General features: G+C 33.5%; 2 protein-coding genes and 1 long non-coding RNA gene across 4 annotated transcripts; 1 reads left to right on the top strand and 2 right to left on the bottom strand.

The window, feature by feature from the left end:
- The first annotated feature begins 422 nt into the window (after positions 1-422).
- On the top strand, positions 423-1,270 carry LOC145053570 (uncharacterized). The gene is made up of 2 exons (XR_013684529.1): positions 423-501; positions 724-1,270. It is a non-coding gene; the product is annotated as an uncharacterized LOC145053570 (long non-coding RNA).
- A 384-nt stretch (positions 1,271-1,654) lies between these two features.
- MPS1 (multipolar spindle 1) lies at positions 1,655-3,981 on the bottom strand. Of its 2 annotated transcripts, none has more exons than XM_079001633.1 (10): positions 3,774-3,981; positions 3,582-3,639; positions 3,361-3,510; positions 3,205-3,273; positions 2,998-3,074; positions 2,824-2,878; positions 2,611-2,724; positions 2,300-2,492; positions 2,074-2,144; positions 1,655-1,993 (listed from the first exon to the last, which is right to left on the bottom strand). In XM_079001633.1, the coding sequence occupies exons 1-10, from the start codon at positions 3,924-3,926 to the stop codon at positions 1,809-1,811; spliced, it is 1,125 nt and encodes a 374-aa protein (XP_078857759.1). In that variant the 5' UTR covers positions 3,927-3,981; the 3' UTR covers positions 1,655-1,808. The 2 variants fall into 2 exon arrangements, with proteins under 2 accessions (XP_078857759.1, XP_078857758.1); XM_079001632.1 differs by having other exon boundaries at positions 1,660-1,993; positions 2,300-2,495.
- An 8,867-nt stretch (positions 3,982-12,848) lies between these two features.
- LOC145053568 (eukaryotic translation initiation factor-like) lies at positions 12,849-17,544 on the bottom strand. Its single transcript, XM_079001631.1, has 9 exons — positions 17,129-17,544; positions 16,185-16,256; positions 15,977-16,072; positions 15,395-15,595; positions 15,131-15,225; positions 14,966-15,053; positions 14,508-14,858; positions 14,172-14,414; positions 12,849-14,099 (listed from the first exon to the last, which is right to left on the bottom strand). The coding sequence occupies exons 1-9, from the start codon at positions 17,285-17,287 to the stop codon at positions 13,113-13,115; spliced, it is 2,292 nt and encodes a 763-aa protein (XP_078857757.1). The 5' UTR covers positions 17,288-17,544; the 3' UTR covers positions 12,849-13,112.
- Positions 17,545-22,426: the final 4,882 nt, after the last annotated feature.

The following is a 22,426-nucleotide window of genomic DNA, read 5'->3' as shown; positions in this document are numbered from 1 at the left end:
TTTGACAAGCCTTTTTCCAAATCTAAAAGAATCCCGGAGCTTTTGTCCTTATTTCATAAGTTTTAAGCATTTTGTAAAGGGCTTCTTTTGCAAAGCAGGGCCCTATTTTTTTTATTTGTCAAAACATTGGCCAAATTATTATATGGGCCTTCCTAGTTTGATCATTTTTCTGATTAACCCAAAACTAAAATTATTTAAGACTAAACTGCATAAATGGTTGTGGTTTGTGGTTTGTTTAAAATTGTCACTTTGGTTTAAAAATGTTTGAACTAACACCATAGGTCCAAACTTTTCATTTTATTGCGAGTTTAGTCCGATTTGCTTTTTGCCTTTGCTTTTAGCATTTTTTAGTTTTTTATTTATGTAAATATTTTTCTGATTAAAAAAAAATTAAAAACCAAATCTCTCTCTCTCCTTTTGAAGAAAATCTCTCATTTGGGTATCTTTCCAATCTCGTTTTCAGTTAGGTTTTTCTAAATCATAACTCAATGGAAATCATTTGTGAGTTTTTTTTTTTCAAGGGTAACTTAAGAATCAGATTCCTAAATTCGAATCAAAAACTAAAATTGTGTCTTTGTGTTCCTGGAAATCAATTTAAGAGTGTATGTGTGTGTGTGTGCGTGTTCTAAATTTCTAGAAATCGATTCTTGGGTGTTCATCCCTCATCTTTATCTGGAAATCGATTTTGTGTAATTGGATTTATGCTTCGATGGTTGTTTACAGGAATAAAAAAGATGAAAGAAAGTTGGATGACTAGATATGAAGGGGAGGAGGGGTTTCAGATCCGTCGATCTGAAGAAGGTTTTCAGACTTCGCTGGTGCAAATCCATTCTTGTCTAAGGAGGAGATCGAAGACATGAGCTCACGACTGAAGACTATCGTCGGAGAGATAAGGTAGAGAAGCGGATTTCGATTTAGGGTTTTGTCCTCCGTCGATTCGCCTTCAGATCACCGTGTGTGTGTGTTCAGATGAAGAACCCAAGAACCCACGAACTCGATTTGATTTCGTCTTCATGATTTCGTCTTCTGATTTTGTTTTCTTCTTTCTCCCTTATTCGATATGCCCTCTATTTCATCTTCTGATACCGTGGTACTCGAGGGTGTGGTTGGGGTGGGTTTTTTGGTGACAGTGAAAATCGAGCCACAGATGGTGAAGATGAACTGAGAAGAGGGTGGTGTTGTAAACCGATCCTAACAGTGATGAAAATAGATGGAGAAGACTAACCCTAGATATGAATTCTCATTCTCTTTTCTCCATCTCCATTAAGAATTGACGTGTTCAACAATTTGTTCTAGGTGTTTTTTTGTTCATCTACAGAAAGAAGAAGATGGGTATTTGGAGAGAGAGAGAGAGAGAGAGAGAGATTTATTTATATTTTTATTGTTTATTTTTTATTTTTTTAAATCTGAAAATCAAGAAAAACAATTAAGAAAAAAAAAATCATATTCACAGGGGAAAATCCATCATTTTGAAAAAAAAATCAGAATAGATTGAACTAAACAAGTAATAAAATGAAAATTTTAGACCAGCAATAAAATGAAAATTTTAGACCATTGGTGCTAGTCCAAACATTTTTGGACCAAGGTGACAATTTTGAGCAAACCACAGGTACCATTTGTGCAGTTTTGTCATTATTTAACTATCCATAACTTGAATATAATATTTTTTTGAGCTATCAAAATCTTATTTTTATTAATATCATAACAATAATGAATTTGAAGACATACACACGCAGCATTCAACATGATCCATGGCTCCTTAAAAATATATATATATTTACCATTAAACTAGTATGTTATGTATAGATTCAGCAAAGCAAGGTTCGAAGAATGTTGGGGTTGAGGTTGTGGAGAGATGCAATCTGGGCCACTAATTTGGCAATTAGCCCAATTACACGATCCATATATAAAATGTAAAGCCCACATCTGCTTTCCAACAGTTGAAGTCCTTTTCGAGCATGGAGGATTGAAGTCACCCACTCTTCTAACAACTCTATATTATAGTATATGATATTATAATACTTAAAATTAACCACATGTAATGTAATTAGCATGATGAAAATACATGCATACCTGAAGCAAATCCATCTGTCTTTGACCAACTTATAAGGTTATCTGATACCAAAAATTCAATAAGCTGGATCCTGTTAATCACAAAGTAAACATATTCACAACCCAAATAATATTCTTGCTAAGTTATAAAAGTGTCATGAGTATCAACATTGCATATGAGAAACAAGAAGCATATCATGTTGCATTCACATAAATAATAATAATAATAATAATAATAATAACTTACAAAATGTAGAGACTGGTATGCATTTCAAAAAAAGCTGAATCAAATGGATCAAGAAACAGCAAATTTTCTGAGAGTAAAGAGATTCTTTGAGAAACTGCAAGAATCACTTGTTGTCCAACACATGATTCACTTCCAAGCTTACGAAGCAAATGCTGAACATGGAACTGGGGATTAGTTTCAAACTGATTATGAGCTTCTGAAACAGAATTACTGAGTCGATCAGAAGATGATTTAACAAAGATATGAAATAATAGATGTCTGATAATCTGATATGAACACATATTTAGATTTACAGAAGAGAAAAATTTTACCATTTCCTTGTGATGTGGTGCACATTTTTTTGACTAAACGTAGTGACAAACTGCCAACAATCCCTTCAACATGTTCGATACTTGTTCCCTTGGACAAAATATTCTTGATTGCATCTTCAGGGAAAGGACAAAGAGAAGATCATAAGAATAGAGCATAGGTTTTAAATGGAAATATGCAAGGGTTGACTTCAAAATGAAACAAAAAGGAGATACCCAAAATGAAGTCTACAGCTTGGTGGGACCAATTTGCAAAATTAGCATCATCTGGCTGCAACAATAGCACACGCAGAAAGTAAAAGGTTGAAGATAAGACTTGCTTCACATGGTCGGTAGAATAAGAAGAATGAAAAAGAGGAAGAATTCAATTAATTAGCAAAACACTCTTACAGAAGATATAGTATCACATAACTCCACAAGAAAATCAACTGAAGCCCTAAGCTGTTCAATCTCCTCATCATTATGCTCTGCAAATGCAAACGGTATACACAATCAAGTTGCATTTTCCCCGAGTAATAAGATAATGGAAAGTTAAATAACATACGGAAGCCCTAAATTAAGAACATAATTTGGATGATAATCGCAGTAATCTATTACCAGACCAAAATGATCCTTGTGTGAAACTGGAACCCTCACTTCTTCTTTTTCTTCTTTCCTTCAGTCTCACTGCAACAACAATTCCAAAATTGTTTTACAAAAGATACAAGTACACACACACATAAACACAAAGAACCAATCACATATGTATAAAACCTTGTCGAAGAAATCTACGGCGTAAGACATCATTGAATCTCCCGTCACATCCCTCTCCTGATAGCTGATTAGGATTCAATTTCCCTAAATTTTCAAAGAAATAGCATTTGCAGGATGCACTCCCCGTGAATAATTCATGATGTAATCCATCTGCATACGAAACAGATGAACTTTTTAGATACAACACTTACATTATACGCATATAGAGAAGAGAGAGAAACCTTCAACTTCTTCGAGATTTTTTTTTAGTCTGAAAATCTCTTGTTTGCGCTCTTTCGCCTGAAGAGATTTACAAAGAGAATTGCTAAATTTTGACCTCATAAACACGTTGTATTAATGATTTTGGTTAGAATTATAAATTAATTCGAAGTTGACTTCGAATCAGTTGATGAATGGGATATGAGGAAATGTACCTTGCGTTTCCACTTGATAGCATCAGAACTCGAGGTAGCGGATGGAGGATGAGGAGTTTCAGAATGTTTCTTCAGGACTTTGGAACGAAGAAGAGCTATGGCTATGGCAAGCTTCAACGATTCGTCTGAACCGGCGGTGGTTTCCGACGCCATTCCCCCCTCTTTGGCTTGCAGCAGATGCGCGGGAGCTCTGCTGCAGTTATACCAACGACTAATCTTCAATTGAAAATCCATCCCTTCTAATTGTTAGTTTTATTTAAATAAATTTAATGTTTATTTACATTAAATGGTTTTTTTTTTTTTTTATCCTATGTAAAAATAATCGCTGTTCTAAAAAAATGTTAAAATAATTTGTTTTTATAGGGTTCGAGATTGATTGAAAAAGAAAATAGTAAGGCTTTTTTTTTGAGTTTATCTAAAAGTGTTGGATGAGCGATTTTAAACTTATAATATGCAAAGTTATTAAGACATTTGATTTTCCAAAATAGGTTAGAAAGGTCGAAGCATATAATATTATAAGAAAATATAATGTTTTCCATATCTATTAACAGAATGAACATTAATTCATAAAAATAAAAAAAAAATTAAAAAAAAAAAAAAAAAAAAAAACAACTCTTATGAGATCGTGTTATAGTTTTTTCCTTTTTTGGACAAATGTTATTTTCGAGTACTTTGCACAATAAATCAAATTCACGAAACTAATTTATATCAAATTGTTGAACTATCATCTTATAAATATTTCTTTAAAATAACATGGCACCAAAAAGTTGAAGTGAACATTTTTTAAATGGTTTAATTCTCAAGTAATCATTATTAGGTCACAATCATCGTATTAAACAGGGACAGAGGTAGTAGGGGACTAGTGGGTGTTGTTCCCCCAACTCTATTGGGATTATTGTATTTACCCATCAAAACCACTTGTTGTCTATATTTTCTACTTTTTTGGTATTACTTGTAAAGTTGTAATAAAGGTATTAGGATATTAATGTTTTGTTAATGTTATACATTGCATAGTTATTTAATGTTTTGTTCCAAAAAACATGAACCATAAGTGAGAATGCACTGTTTACAATTGCTTTTCTTTTAATTATAATTTCTGATTTAGTATATATTATTAAATTAAAAAGCTGGCATTTACCATAAATACCCAAAACATAGTCCAATGATTTAGAATGAAATAATATGATATAAATCTCTTTATTAATTTGAGTCATACGTTCAACAAAGTTTTCACATCTCTCTAATCTCCTTTTATATTCTTATTCAATCAATATGTGTTGATATATCTTTGTATCTCCATCAACATCTTTAGTATGGTATTCACATCTTGTTTTTAAGTTCCATTTTTTGAGTTTTCTATTTCAGCGGTACAGTTCACTTCAAGAATCGAGAAATTATGTTGGATCCATTAAAGTATTAAACTCAACTTGTATACTACAGTGAATTAGATGATAAGGTTTATTCAGTCATAGAAGTTGATAGATTTTTTAAATTGAAAAAAGACGTTGATATTATATACTTTACGACTTATCAAAGTCACCAAGTCCATCCAATAGCCCTTTGTTTATATCATTCAAGACATTAATAAGTTAAATCAAATCCCTTAATTTAAATCAATTATTCATTTTATTAATATTTTAAATAAGAATCTAATACCTTAAGAGTTAAGACCAAAGCACCTCGTATTGATTTGCGGATGTTACATAACTGATAATTCTCAATGGGTTTGTAGTTAACTTTTTGGAGAGAAAATGACAATAGGTTAATCCTCATATTTCCGACTTATTTTGTTTTTCAAGATTTAAGTAAAAAAAAAACTAAGGTTTTACTAAAATAGCCATGAATTTTTGAGGTATTTCACCTAAGAAATTGACACAGTACCTGCAAAATCACCAAAACAATATTGTTTTGAAGACAAAATTCTCATGTTGATTATCGAAAATATATATTTTTATATGAAAATACATATTTACTTACGAAAAACGAAAACAATATTTACTTACGAAAAACGAAAACAAAATATGTGGTTAATGCCACGAAAGCCATTATTTGTATATTTAAAAAAAAAAGTAGCCCTAACTTTTTTTTCCTTATTTATTAAGGAAATGACTTGATAAGGTAAGATATTTTTTGAAATGTACATATTTAGTTCTTATTCTTTTTTTCTTGTAAAATAAACCCTTATACTTTATTTTTGTAACAATGCAATCCTTGTGACCGGCTATACCCGGTATACCGGTCATATACGAATTTTCTTTTAGGGAAAATGACTTGATAGTGTAAGATACTTTTTGAATTGTACACATTTAGTCATTTTTTTTGTAAAATAAACCCTTATACTTTATTAATATGTACACATTAGGTCCTTTTCACCGGATTCTACAGGTTTTGCTGATGTGGAAACACAAGTGGCACTAAATAGCAATTAATTAGCTTAGTCACCGAAGGTGGGTGATCCTCCGGCAACAAGAAAAGGGCGGCGACCCTTCTCTTTCTCGTCTCTCTTCCTTCCGGTCGAACAGCAACAGCCAAACACTCTTTACCTGTTGTGTTTCTCCGATCTGTCTCTCTTTGCCTCCATCTTTGAGATATGTTGCCAGAAAAAGAAGAAAGAATCGACGAGGAGGCTACCAGAGCAACTCCTCGCCGCCAACTACCGTCTCTACTTCCTCCTGCCTCCCCCTTCGACCTTGCTGTTTTTGCCATCATTCCTCCTTGTTACCAGTGATGTGTAGGAACACACAAAGGAGTCGCCGGAGATCGGGGTTCTCCCACTTTTTCATGATGAATAAAAGTTGGAAAAATCTCGTTGTGGATATGTGGATGTCACCTGGGTATTTCATTTCAACAAAATAAAAGAAAAGGAAAACGACTTGATAGGGTAAGATATTTTTTGAAATGTACACATTTAGTCTTTATTTTTATTTTTTTTGTAAAATAAACCCTCCACGTCAGTAAAACCTGTAGAATCCGGTGAAAATAACCTAATGTGTACATATTATTAAAGTATAAGGGTTTATTTTACAACAAAAAAAGAATAAAGACTAAATATATTTCAAAAAATATCTTACACTATTAAGTCATTATCCCTATTTATTATTACTTTTGAAAACAAAATTCAAACTTTTAGTATTTGAACGGTTATCATCCAGTTGACTCACTTGAGAGTTGATGTGTTGTTTTTGCTAAATATTGATGTTGATTAGCATGCTCCATTGCTCGTGTGGATTCAGATTTTTTTTTTAAATGGCACTAAAAATATCCATAACTTATTTTTTTATTCCTCATTTATCATTACTTTTGGAAAAACTTTTCAGTGTTTGACATATGGTATTTTACCACCCATTGAGACACTTGAGCCTGATGTGTTGGTTTTTTTGCTAATGTGGGTGTTGATTGGTATGTTGACGTACATTCAGATCTTAAAAAATGGCATTGAAGGAAGATGCAAGTTCCGAACTAATGACTTCATATGCCTCTTCCACTAAGAAAAAGGAATATTTTGGTAATATATTCCCTTAAATTTATATGTATGTACATACTTACACTAGTTTACACATACAAAATACATATTTTTTCATATGAACATATTTTATATTTTTATACATATAAATACGTTGTTATAGGATTTATACCGATAAAGACATATTTAAGTGTATAAAAAACATGTAAAATCAAATTTATAAACATAATATATACCTATAAACCACTTTATGTGTGTTTATATATTTTTATTTGTATAAAAAATATATAAGCTTATTTAGACATAATATATATATATATATATATATATATATATATATATATATATATATATATATATATATATATATGTGTGTGTGTGTGTATGTGTGTACGTTTTGATATATTTTCCATGTATAAATACGAATAAAAATATATTAATTATGTATAAAAAAAATTTAAATACATATTAAAACATTTAAATAAGTATAAAAATAATTTTTAATTTTATACTTTTAAACGTATATAAATACATTTTATATTTATAAATGCTTATAAAAATATGTTTACAGATATAGAAACATATAAATATATTTGTATTTGCATAAATACATGTTATATGCATATTTATTCTTAATAAAATGATTTATACATATTTAGATTTTTAAATATTTTTTTTATGTATAAATTCTTATAACAACCTATTTATATGTATAAGAATATATAAATATGTTTTTGTATAAATAGTTGCATATAAAATATATTTATACGTATAAAAAATAAAAATACTTGTAAAAACATTTTTATTTATATAAAAGCATAATAATACGTATAAAAACAAATTAATATATTTAAATATGCTTTTATCCTAAATAATACATATAAACACACATATTGATATGATAAAATACATACAAATATGTATTGTATATGTATAAACTCGTGTAAATATGTATATAACTATTAAGTTAAGACAATGTATTATGAAGGGATAATGTCACTGTAGCACAATAAACTTTTGTAATTTGTCCGACTTGACATATTATGTTTTTTTTCTGCGCATTAGGTCATCTAACTTTTACTGTACATGTCAATTAGGTCATTATCGTTAATTTTTAACCATTCCTCCGTTAACTAGTTATCTAAATTACACGAATGGCCCCTATGGTTTAATTTTCTTTCGTAATCGGTCGTTATCAGCCATGTTTTAAATCACACGACTAAAACTACCACAATTTTCAAACTCTAGGGACCAAAGTGTAAATTCTTTCGGAACTTTTTAATGTAAAAAATCCCAAACAATATTCAATACATTACAATTTCTGAATTACAACCATATCATATCGCTAAACGAAAAAACAAAAAAAAATCAGTTGTTTTCCAATAAACCAAACTAATTGATTTTCAATTTCCAACACAATAACTACTTTCTTAATTCTTAATTCTTACTTACAATTTTTTAGGCCTAAACTCGATACCATGAATAACAAGACCAGTCTTCAAATTCCCTTCATTCACCTTCACCACATGCAGCTCCAGTTCCGCCGCATCACCACCGCCATTAAAGTATTCTCCGATCTCAATCTCAAATCACTCATCGTCTCTTTGTTCCGAACCATTCTCTTTAGAAGGCGAAGACACATCCCAATTCGTAAATCCTACTTTGCTAAACATCCCAATTCCTCTCATTGATCAGAGTCCTCGTCTCCATCCTGCTTCAGGGTCGAGATACACCATCCGGGTTTGACTCCGGTCGCCGTGAAAACCAATACAGACCTCCACCGGTTGGTACTCAAATCCATAAGCTTTCGGTGTTGTTTTGAACATGAGAAGAGCAACGTAAGTTGTATCAGGGGAGAAGATTGAAATACTGATTTTGTCAATGATTTCAAGCAAACTCACACAGATCAGTTCGGCTGCCTCTGTGAATTTGTAATTCGAGATTCGAGGAGTTAAAATAAAGGAATAATTTTTGAGGTGTTAATAGCTATGAGCGAGTAGCCTAATATTACCTTGATTCTGTTGTTGGCATCCATATCCAACAATTTGGGGAATCGGAAGAAGCGATTGATAACTGTCTCGCAGCTAACATGTAGCGTTTCTTCTCGCTACTTTTATCCAACCAAAAACTCTGTTGAAATTGGATTAAGAGAATCAGATCGATACTATTCAAAACTTGTTTCCCATTTCGAGACCTCTAAATTTAATTTGTTTTGAGCATTTTTCATGTTTATGAAGATTGGTAGAAAATATGAAATTAACCAGAGTCAAATTAAATGAAATACGAAAGTTATTCAAAAGTTTACTTTCTTTCCTTCATCTAAGATGACTGGATGACTGCAAAGATGCAGATAAATCTCCTTTTTCGATGTGACTGAACCACTGTATGCCGTCTCCGGCAGGTACTCCGACAGCGTGAAACTCTTCTAAACGTTGTCCTACTGTACCACCAAACGGAAAACGGAATTGATGGAAGACAACATGGAAGCATCTCGACAGCTGGTGAGTGCCAATGCTTCGTCTACGAATCCTTCCGGCTACCTCTCGAGGGCTGGTGAGTGTAATGTAACGGAGCCCTAGCGACTTTATCAGAGTAATAGAGGAAAGAATTTAGGGAAGAGGATGACAATGTTACACTTTGGTCCCTAGAGTTTGAAAATTGTGGTAGTTTTAGTCGTATGATTTGAAACATGGCTGATAACGACCAATTACGAAAGAAATTTAAACCATAGGGGCCATTCGTGTAATTTAGATAACTAGTTAATGGAGGAATGGTTAAAAACTAACGATAATGACCTAATTGACATGTACAGTAAAAGTTAGATGACCTAATGCGCAGAAAAAAAAACATAATTGGTCAAATCGGACAAATCACAAAAGTTCATTGTGCTACAGTGACATTATCCCTATTATGAAAGTGTTCTATTGTCTTAGTTCACCCACACATGGCCTATTTAATTGTCTTGCAATTCTCCTCTCAAGTGACATGGTGTATCACTATAACCACTTCTCTTTCGATACATGCAAGCCTTCTACCACATTTTTTCTCTCTTTCTCTATTAAAAATTTATTTATATACTTTAATTATTACAAATATATCAATGGTATTATATTTATACAAATTTATTTATGTTGATGTGACAATGGAGTCCACTTTGAAATAGTGGTTGTTATTGTACTAATGTGAATTGTAATTGCAAAAGCTGATGTGGTTCATTTGAAAGGTTAATAGTATTGCGTTGATATGGATATCCTTAGACATGAGTTTGAAACCATCACCCCTTTCAGCCCCTATGTCTTCTTCTTTTTTTCTAGATGTGCTAATCCATGTCAGCAAGCCGGTCACCATACACATCTCAACGGATGGCAACCATCAAAGGCTAAAATTTAAAAAGTTTTTCCAAAAGTAACATATCGTTAAAACATAAAATCAAAAATATAAAAATAATAAATAAATAAAGTTTGGCAAATTATAAGGGGAATATGACTTATTAAGGTAATTAACTTTTCAATTTGTTCACATCTCGGTAATTCTTTTTTTTTTACATATCTAGGTAACGAACTTTTTGGAAGTGTTCGCATATGACCATTATGACATGCTGGCAAGTTTCATCCGGTCATAATGGTCATATGTGAACATTTTCAACAAGTTCGTTAGTTAGATGTATACAAAAAAAATAGTTACCCGAATATGAACAAAACGAAAAGTAAGAGTAAATTACACGAATGGTCTCTGCGGTTTGGGAGAATTTATGCGTTTGGTCTCTCACTTATTTTTTTTAACTCGGATGGTCCATAATGTTTATTTTTGTTGCACATTTTGTCTATGTCTTACCTAAAAAGACTATTGTGTCCTTATTAATTTATTTTTTAATTAATTTTCTTATTTATATATTTATTTTTTATATATTTAAAAAAATTAATAGACCCCACATATATGTAGCTCCTCACCCTAAACCACATTTAAGAAATTTAATATAGGTCCCACTAGTCACCATCCTATCTCTCATCCTCCCCAACGTCTATTTCCTTTTCATCTTTAGTGACATCGACGTCTTCGTCATTCCTTTTTTTTTCGGTCCTTCAATTCCGGCGAACCAACACCACAACCTACTGTCTTTTTATCGAATTTTCCACCACCACAACCTAATGCATCATAACTTCTATTACATTTCCATCTTTTGTGATGTTGGTTCGTCGGAGTTGAAGGACTGAAAAAAGAAGGGATGGTGAAGACGTCGATGTCATTAAATATGGAAAGGAAATAGAAGTTCGGGAGGATGGGAGATGGGATAGTGACCAGTGAGACTCATATTAAATTTCTTAAAAATCATCCAAGTTTAAAAAAATAAGTTAGGAATTCGTTTTCACCAAATTATGTTAAATTCAAGTATCATCTTTAATCCCAAAGTTCTATGTTTATTTCTTTCTACTTTATAAGAAATGACTAGGTATATTATAAATACTAGACGTGTGCCCGTGCAAAGCAGTGACGATAAATAGTTTTTTGAACGAATAGTTTTTTTACGGAGAAATAATTATTAGATTTTGTTATTACTTATTACGTAATAAGAAAAATTACCACTTTTAGTTAAATATTTATGTTTAGAACTTATACTTATATTGTATGTTTATACATTTGATGTAAATTAATTATTATCGGTATCTAGTTTAAGAAATGTAAATAAACTTATATTGATGGATTTAATATTATTAAATTGTTTTTTTGCTCCAAATTAATTTTATTAACTTTCCTTAATTCAAGTCTTCAAAAATTTGGCAAGTATTAATGGTTTTGTTATGCATAATTGATTTGTATAAAAAAACTTTGTATCTTGTACCTCTTAAAATTTAAGATATGACTAATATGCTTTATATATTTATATATAGTATAAGATATAAGATAATAGTTATTAATTATAATCAAACAAATAATTTATTTGGTTATAATTTATAACAATACACATTATAAATATAAAATTATTACAACAAAAATAAAATTGCAAATATATTTGTATAAAGTTAGTAAGTTGAAAGGTATTTTTGACGATATATAATTTATGAACAAAAAATATATCTTTTGATGTATGGAATTGTGTAAAAAATAAATTAGTGTTCGAATTAAAACATTATTTGCACCATTTGTAAACCATGTTGGTATAAAAATATGAAGTTGGATTGAAGATGGTGTTAACGCTCGTTTAGATTTTTGGAGTTGACCCTCATTTAGATTTTAGTTGTCTTTGCCAACTTCACTTGTAAAAAAATTGAAACACATCATAATACTCTATTTCAGTGATTTACCACAACATACATCTTAAAAGCAACTTAAATGTCAATAGCATCAAAAAGTGTTGGACTGTTGGTAACTGTCACTTTTGTTCTTCAAACTTCTCGTTACCCTTAACTTTCACTTTTGTTCATGTTACAAGGCTTAATTTTTTTTTTAAACCAAAATTACACAAAAATTCTACATTCAAAAATAAAAGCTAAAATGTATATTCTTGAATTTATTGAACTAAAATAAAAGTAATTCATCAACCAGGTAAACGATTTCTTGAAAGCTTAAACTTCCAGGCTAAAATGTGTCAAAGGTACACCCAAAACCAATCATAAGAAAACAATTGAGATTTCAATAAAATACAACAGTTCCTTTTATGAACTTTCAAGTCTCAACAATAATCAAATTTAACTCGAAAGTCACAAAAAACTAAAACAAAAAACAAAAAATTAAGAAAAACTCAAAATTCATGGCAACATTCGTCCACCTTTTTTGTTTCCAAACACATAACAACTATGCCTATCATAACCCCTCAACAAAAACATCATCGATTATACAGACTCACCTGTCATGTCATGTGATTTCATTTCACACACCTAGAACAGCCTCTCACACGCCGCCACATCAGCCGCCTGTGCCTCCAAAATCCCACTTCCAACAACCCGTTTCACACCCATGAAAACCGCCTTCTGAAAAAAGTCATCCTCCATACACTTCAAAACATCCCCCACCACCTTGAAATCCAACCCACCAGACACCACCAAAAGCCCCATCATCTGACCAAAACTGTCAGGTGCTTTTGGCAAATCAATCGCGATGTCATCCAGCAACGAGCCGTATGCGGTGCACCCAGCGGTCAAGTCGGCTCGAGTCAGAACCTTTTTGGAAACAAGATGGTCCAGCAGCTTCACCAACGGTTCCACACACGGTGCGCTTTTCTCCAATGCTAACGAAACCGCTTCCTTCACAAACTCAGGGTAATATTCCGGTGCTTTGAGCTCCTCCACACACTGTAAAGCCTCATCAAGCATCCGCACACTAAAATATTCCTCCAGAAGCGAAACCGTTTTCCTCCTCAGCTCATCAGGATTCTTCACCTTCACCGGAGCAGCTGCAACCGGAGACGGAGCCGGAGCCGGAGCCGGAACAGGTTTCGCCGGAGATACAGGGACAGGAGTAGCACCACCACCACCACCGCCACTTCCCTGCAACAGGGCGCTTGATTTGCCGCTAATGAAACCGCCGGAGCCTTGTGGGAGAAATCTTTGAGTTGGTGATGGTGTTTTGTTGAGTAAAGGTTGTTGTTGAGCACCGCCTCTAGGCATGTTGCGGGACCTCTGAACCTCCCAGTTATCGTTTTCTAAACCGGGTGTCCCGGGCATCATGCGGGGCCCAGGAGACATCCCGGGTGTTCCGGGCATTAAGCCACCTGCCCCCGGGCGGTTGAAACCACCGCCACCGCCACCGCCTTGTGCTCCGGCAGCCAACGCGCGGCTGTTTCGGATACTCGCGGTTGAACCAGGGCGGAGTCGCATGTTCTTCTCTGCTTCCGTGTGAATCTCGGTTATAGTCTTGGCTTTCACCTTAAGAACAAGATCCAACATTAATGATCTATTTGTTCAGATGGAATGGAATGGAATGGAATGGGTGATTACCTCTTCGCGCCTTGGAATCCAGTTGTTTGATCTGAGATCGATGACATCACGAACCATGAACCTCATTCGTGGAGCTAGTTGTTGGTTTGTTGTGAGCTCTTTGAGTCGGTTGAAATAAAGATCATTAATACGCCTTGATTTAAGGCTCTCGTCTAGTTGTTTGCCAATGGTGTTAAAGAATTGGCATATTGCTTCTACGTTTTCCTCCTCTGGACAAATTTTATTGTCTGATCCTAAAAGCTCCTGTCATGTCATGTCAAATTCACCATAATAAGAAAAATAGTGAAAGTAAAAAATTATAAAAAGAAAGAAATGGAAGTAGATGAAAAATGAAACCTGAACAATGTGATGCACGATCTTTTCAGGGACCATTTTCTGCTTCAAAAGCTCACCAATAAGTTTGATGTTTCCAAGTGTGCGAAGTTTAATCATTCGCTCTTTGTCTCTGCGTTCAGATTCTTGTTCAGGGGCAGACATCTGTCTTATTTCTGCCCTCAGTTTGTCAGCACCTTCAAATGCCTCTTGACAATTATTTAACAAAACACGTTTGAATGTAATCTCCTTTCCATCAGGTTCATCAGATGGAAATGGTGGAAGCTTTGTATTAAGATCTGAGCACAGTTGAGCATACATTGGGCAAAAAGTTGGCTCGAGAACAGCCTTATCAAATATCAACGAGATAACCCCCTAAAAATTCCATAAACAACCACCATATTATTATTAATTTGTTATGTAATATATATATATATATATATATATATATATATATATATATATATATAATACATACAAACCTTGAGAATATCAGCTGTTGTGATTCCTGAGTCAATGAGTTGACCTTTGAGGAGGTCAAACTTCTCCGGAGTCAACTTGTTCAGAATACTGAAAATCAAAAGGTATAATGATAATTTGAATAAATGGATTATGATTTTTCAAGTAGAGTTTTTTTACTAGTTTACCCTTTTACAGTCTTCAAGACACGATCCTTATCAGAGAGAGTCCCCCTCCGAACTGACCAGGGCACCTCAGCTTTGACAAGAGCAGGAGCAGGACCCTGTTTAAAAAATAGCAATGTACTTTCAATCATTTGTTCATTAAACTACAATTTTGTAAAAGAAAGAAAGGAAAGTAGGATGCTATAACACGCAAAATGAATGAAACTGAGAAATCCATTGTCAATAATATATAACAATATAGAAGAAAGATTTAATTTACAAACTCACCCCTTGGTTAGGAGAGGCCTGTGATCTACCAAACTGTGAGTTGGAATCTTGCCTATTATATTGATTCCCATCAGACCTGCCACCAAAGTCTCGGTTTTCTCTACCGGAATCCCAAGACCGCTCCTCCACAGGAGGCGGTGCTCTTCCACGCCAGTCCCGGTTGTCAGGCTCAGAGTAGCGTGCCTGAGCAGGAACTGCCACCTGTAAATAAATAAAACATTCTTGGAAAATTAGAATTGATTTTCACAAATAAAAAACAATAGCACACTGGCTCTGGTTCACAGTGCCTACAGATGAGAAGGGCATTATCGTCTTTTGCACATATGAGAGTTTAAGAGTAAGTCTCTGTCCCACCTTTTTTAATAGGACAAAAAGTTACAGTTTTTGTCATATTGACATAAAGTCCATGTCACACCTTTTTTGATTAGACAAAAAAAATTAACCGTTTTTGTCCCATTGACATCGATGTGACAAAAAGTTGCAATTTTTGTCACTTTGACAATAGTCATTTTTTTGATAGGACAAAAAGTTGCAATTTTTGTTATATTGACATAAAGATGATATGAAATGTTTGGTGCTTACAGTTCCTTCAGATTTGGTCCAGTTTTGGGCCTCCCCCAAAAATTCAGTTTCCACTTCTTGTTTGACTTTAAGTATCTCCTCGGGTATATCTACAACCTACCACCAAATAAAAAACAGACTTAATGCGTATCAAAAACCGACATTAAATCGGTGTTAAGACAATTAGAAGACAAAAAAAGAAGCTTAAATGCAGTGTTTAATGCATTACCTCCCTGAGTTGTAACAGCTGATCTCTGGTGAAACGAACACGTTCACGAAGCTCGAATCGGGAATCATTGTTCTAAAATAAGACAAAAATTAATGAATTTAAAAGTTAATATTGAGGCTATTGAAAGAAAAAGATCAAAGAGTTATATGTACCAAATTGCCAATAGCAAACATATTAGTAAAAGAACTCTGTTACATTATATTGACAATCTTTAACTACCAAAAACTCATTAAGATATCCATGCTCAATACCCACATGCCAAATTACTCAACATGTTGAGTGGAATTCTATAGAACTACGCTTGCTTCCATAGGAAATTATCAATTACTTGAGTAAAAGGAATGTCTGAAACTAATTATCAATTAGAGAGACTATGTAACAACCAAATAATTGTGGAGATACAGATATTATCTAATTCTGAAAAAAGAATGTGCCTGTGATGAATTCAAGGTAACTTCAAATGAAAATCATAAAAAGGGTAATGAGCATCGCATATGCGAACACAATTTCAGTGGGTTTCTCTATGGGAATCTAATTCTCATGTAGCTTACAGAATATATTGAATATCTTAAATTACTGTTTCCAAAAACCTTGGTCATAAGATTAAATCCTATTAAACGTAAATCATGGACATTCTTTCTCAGATCCCTGTTTGCCACAAGCCACATATCAGAGGTCAATCAAAGAAAATCTTGAATCGATATGTTACACTTTCGGTTTGATTTAAACTAACATAAGTCGCTGCTCATGCATCGGAGATCGAAATATATACACAATATTCACGTATTAACAAAATAGACAATACATGAGACTGAGGACTAGATAAATATAAACAAAACAGATATCAACTAGATGAGGAAAAAAAATCAACTAAATACCCACAAAGATGAGGTTCAAAGAGATACAAAGCCCAGATCCAATTAGGGTTAAACCAAAGTAACAACCTTGAAGGCGGCAAGAGATGGAGCGCCAGCACCGCCATGAGGTCGAAGGGCAGGAAGATCAGAAGAACCGAAAGCCAACGAATCAAAGCGAGGGCCAGAAGTTCTTCCTCGATTTCCACCACCAGGTCTCAAGCTCAACGCCGTCTGATCAGCCTGCATACCTCGATTGTTTCTATCTTTTGCTCAAATCGAACAAAAAGCTTAAAGTTGAATCGGCGATTGACGAACACAGCTAAAGTAAGTAAAATCAAGATTCAAACAAATCTTGATATATATGAAAGATAGGGTTTTCTGTAGGGATAGATGGAGAAAAAGAGAGATTAGGGAAGGAGCTTTCTCTCTCCTGGAGGAAGTGAGAGAAAGAAAAAAGAGGAGAGAGAGAAACCCTTTAACTTGGTGGTGCGATACTGCGCATCGTATTTAGACTATTTTATACTCGAAAATTTCCCCCATTTTGTGTACTTTTTTGGTTTTGAAAGGATGATAATTGTATTTAATATGTTTATAACTCCTTCTTCTTCAAGTACAAAGGACACCTTCTAACTTTGTGAAATCGTTATCTTAGTCCCTATATTTATTTGTATTATTCACTCTTTATGTAGGGTTTTTAGTATGGATGCAAATTTGATTTGTATGTTCGTATACTAGTAGGGAGTCGATCTTAATAGGATTGGGCTTCTTTTTTTGATGAGTAACGGGATGGAGATTTTGTGATGATCCAACGTTGAAAGGCTTGTTTGGTTCGGATCAACCCATCATCATAGATAATCATGATAAATAGTAGAAAATATGTTGATCTCTTTCCAAGTCCAATCCCCTGTCAATATGTATCCTTTATTTTGATCTATTTTCTGAATTATTAGTATTGTCCCCGTGCATTATTTCCTTTGTGAGGAAATACATTCCTCTTTAGGAGCATTATGATATGTAACTCAAATGGTCTTTTATGAAGTCTCTATTGTTTGGGGATTTGTTTTCATATATGAAATAGACACTAGGTGGTGATGGGTATGACACTATTTTCCTCCATAATTATTGTTTATATTTTTAAGATTTTTTGTTTTTTTTAAATACTAAATGGGTACCCCCCCCCCCCCAAATGTTCCCCATAACCTATTGGGATTCTTCCTTTGTATCCGTCAGGGATTAGGTTAAATGGAGATATGATGAATATAAATGTTAGGGTCGGTACAGGGATATGGATTGTATTCACCGTCAATTTCTCATCTCGTTTCCATCCTTAGTTTTTATCACTCTCTTATGGATATAAAAGTAAAACATAATTAGGGTTGGTTTGTTAGATTATGTTAGGATCAAAATGATTTGTTAAACTACTTGGGATTAGATTTATACTAAAAAAATTATTTAACTAAATATGTTGATGTTTTCAAATTTGATATGTTAGAATAATGGGTTTACCATTGGTTATTCATTTTTTTCTTAATCTAACATGTAATATAAATGGGTTAAATATAGGTAGTTCATTTAATCTCAAAGTTACATGATAAAAAAATAATTAAAATGTAAACCCAAGTAAACATCTAATTGGATAATTGTCAAACAAAGGTTACTTATTCAATTATTCCACAATTTAAAAATGTTATATAAGGATTAACTTCATTATAAAAGAGTACACAAAACAATTAGATTAATTGTAATTGAATTTTATGTGTATGAAATTCACAATAAAGAGCTTTCAATTTATGTATTTATGAAGTTGGTTTTCATATTTTTTGTAATTCTAATTCTAGAATTTTAGTAATTACTCTTGCATTTGATTTTATTCGTATCAATGAATTAATTCATATTCAAAAAAACTTGTTAAACTTTTACGTTATTGAAACTTCTCCCCTCCACAAACTATAATCGATTTAGGACCCACAAGTGGTCTTAAAATAGTTTCCATGTTTGTTGTTATATTTATGAAAAGTTTTAAACACTCATGTTATCTATCATTTATTAAGCGACGGCTAACCAAACATCTTTTCCCTCACTGTTTATGAGAAAATTTTAGCAAAACAATATGTTCATGTGGACTACAATATGTTTCAAATCATTAAAGATGATCCTGAACATGCCAAAATCACGATAAAAAAATTCATTTTCCAAATCAGAAGAAACCATTGTTTTTTTTAAAGAACATAACAAAATCAAGTATAAACTACAAATATCTCAATATCAGTGTATCATAAATCTCCAAGAACATGACATAGAAGGATGTGTACGATAACGCATTCGTCTTGCCACGGTCATCTGAAGTACCTAAAACATGAGACTAAAAACCGTAAGTCAAAGCTTATTAAGTTTCCCCAAAGTACCACCACACAAACATATAACAACATGCATATTGGGTCCACAACTAACAGACTAGATTACTCATGAGTCCACAGCATGAGTCTGGCTTGCCTTTCGGCCCACAACTTATGGTTGGCTTACTCCTGAGCCCACAACATAAGTCTGGCTTGCCACTCGGGCACACAGCTTATGTATGGCTTACTCCCCGGTTTGTTGGCTTCCGCATAAAGCAGATGTGCCTCAACCCGACCAAACTTTGTCGACATATACATATCAGATAACATATATCCAGTAAATAGATAATCATATAACCAATCAATAGACTAACAGGTATATCTACAAATCATTATCACATAACAATATCCTATATATCATAACTCAGTCCTAACATATCAATACAGCATATCAACATCCTCAAAACCAAGATACATAACCCAACGGGCCATAATTGCTTTTTTCGACCCACAAGTACAATGAGGAAAACTCACTTTTGAGTCTGAACAGATAGTTGAATAGGTCACTGCTTCGAATATCAGCTCTACCAGTCACCTATACATCAAATAATGACCAATCTCAAATATAACTCAAAATACCCTTAGGTCAAACCTGGTCAAATCCTACACAAAGTCAAAAGTCAAAGAACTCAACTCGGCTGAGTACGCCCAGTGTACTCAGCTTGTATGCACGGCGTACTAGATCATTGACCAAAATTGGGTTATTAACCTGGTACATGCTGTTGGATAAGGTGTCTAAATTCATAACTATTTCTGGTAAGTACTTGACCCGACCCGGCATGGTCCATTTGGGTTGCATGGCACCATGTAATTGGATAAACTAAATGAGAGAAATAACACATATGGTTTATTAATATATTATAAGTTCTAATATATTAATAATATTATTTAATTAGTTTTGATCAAGAATTAATTTAGAATTAATTAAGTGATCAAAAGATAACTAATTAAATATATAGGTAGATTATGTAAATCTTCCATATCTTATATAGTGGGCTAAGAGGCTCCATGGCTTATCAAGTTGGGTTCCGCCCATAGGATGCTCCATGGAGTTAACCCATGGATCAAGAAATGAAGAGTCATGGAACATTAGGGTTTACCTAATGCAACACACTATATAAGCAATGTCACTCTCCCCAAAATCGGCTACACTAAGAAACAAGAGGGCTTGGCCGATTTTGCATGTGTTAGAGTATTGTCTCAAGTTTATTCTTTGCATTTGGTGTTGTGTGAAGCATTTGAGGCATCACACTTGAGGTGCTAGGCTCACAAGGTTTCAAGGAACACTTTCAACAACAAGGTATGTAGTTCTATCTTTTATACAAAGAAAATTGTACCCCATGTATGCTAGATAGGTTCATAACCTTGGAAAACAACTTTGCATGATTATTAGACAAACATACATCCAAGGTTATTAGGGTTTCATGTACACTTAGGAAGTGTTAGAATGCTCAAAACCCATCAGTGGTATCAAAGACTAGGCTTGTTTGTATGATACTTGATGCAAAACTGTTGAAAAAAGTCGATTTTGTGCAATCAGCCTGATGAACTTGCCGAGTCCATGGGGGAATCGCCGAGTTCATGTGTATCTTCATCCTACTCGCCGAGTAGGTTCGTGCACTCGACGAGTAGGAGCTTCAGAATGCAGATTTTCGACTTTTGTTGCCGGAAATGGACTAGAAACATTACCCTAAACTGTTTTGGTACTTGAAAACTTGTTTTAGATAGTGTAATGTTCATGATAATCCATTTACAATGACAATTATCAAAAAATACAAAGTTTAAGTGTAATTTTTTGATTCATGAAAGTGTTCATATTCATGTTCTTGATTTTATGATGTTTAGATGATCATAGGAATTATTTGTAACCTATGTGGTAGATTAATTCATGATCATTATGTGTTTTAATGGAGTCCGTAACTTGTCCTCAAGTATGGAAAACCAAAAGTCACTTTGTTTTAAAAAACCATTAAAAGAACACATTGTTGGTGATTTTTGATCATCATGGGTCCTTGATACCGGTTGTGGTATTCATATATGTTCTGATTTGCAGGGACTAAGAAGAAGTGAGAATATGGAGCAAGGAAGAATAAACTTGATCATGGGAAACAGGAAAGCTTCACCTGTCACCAAGATTGGAGTTTATACTTTATCACTAAGTAGTGGGTTTAGTTTAGATTTGAATAAATGTTGTTATTCGCCATAAATGGCAAGAAATATTATTTCCTTTCATGCATTGTATAAACAAGGTTTTAACTTCTCATTTGATAATGAAGTTGGTTCAATTAATGCTTTCTTTAATAATATTCTTTATTTTAAAGCATTACCTTGTGATGGTGTGTAAGAAACTGTATCTGTGGTTGATAACTTAGGAAATAATGTTTTGTGTATTGATTCTCCTAATAATAATAACTTGGATAAAGCATCATTATGGCATTATCGTCTTGGACATATAAGTAAGAAACGCATAGGCCAACTCCAAAAGGATGGAGTCTTGGAGTCATTTGACCTAGAGTCAGATGATAGTTGCGAATCATGCTTACTTGGAAAAATGACAAAGTCACCCTTCACAGGTTCTTGTGAGAGGGGTGAAGGTTTGTTGGATCTTGTACACACGGATGTGTGTGGACCATTCAAACATGCCACAAGGGATGCTAATCGTTATTATTTGACTTTTACTGATGATTACAGTAGATATGGATATGTCTACTTAACCAAGCATGAGTCAGAGACTTTCGAAACGTTTAAGGAATTTAAATAGGAAGTCGAGAATCAATTGGGCAGGAACATTAAGATGCTTCGATCTGATTGAGGTGGTGAGTATCTTAGTTCAGAGTTCCTCGACTATCTTAGGGAATGTGGGATTGTCTCACAATTGACACCTCCCAGGACACCGCAGTTGAATGGTGTAGCTGAGAGGCGTAATCGAACCTTGTTGGATACGGTTCGTTCCATGATGAGTCGAGCTTCGCTGCCAATCTCATTATGG

The sequence above is a fragment of the Lactuca serriola genome, chromosome 5, assembly GCF_051521515.1.
Source record: "Lactuca serriola cultivar US96UC23 chromosome 5, Lser_US96UC23_V15, whole genome shotgun sequence".
In the NCBI taxonomy this organism is placed as follows: domain Eukaryota; kingdom Viridiplantae; phylum Streptophyta; class Magnoliopsida; order Asterales; family Asteraceae; genus Lactuca; species Lactuca serriola.
The sequence above is the reverse complement of the archived record's forward strand: the minus strand, read 5'-3'. Positions and strand labels throughout refer to the sequence as shown.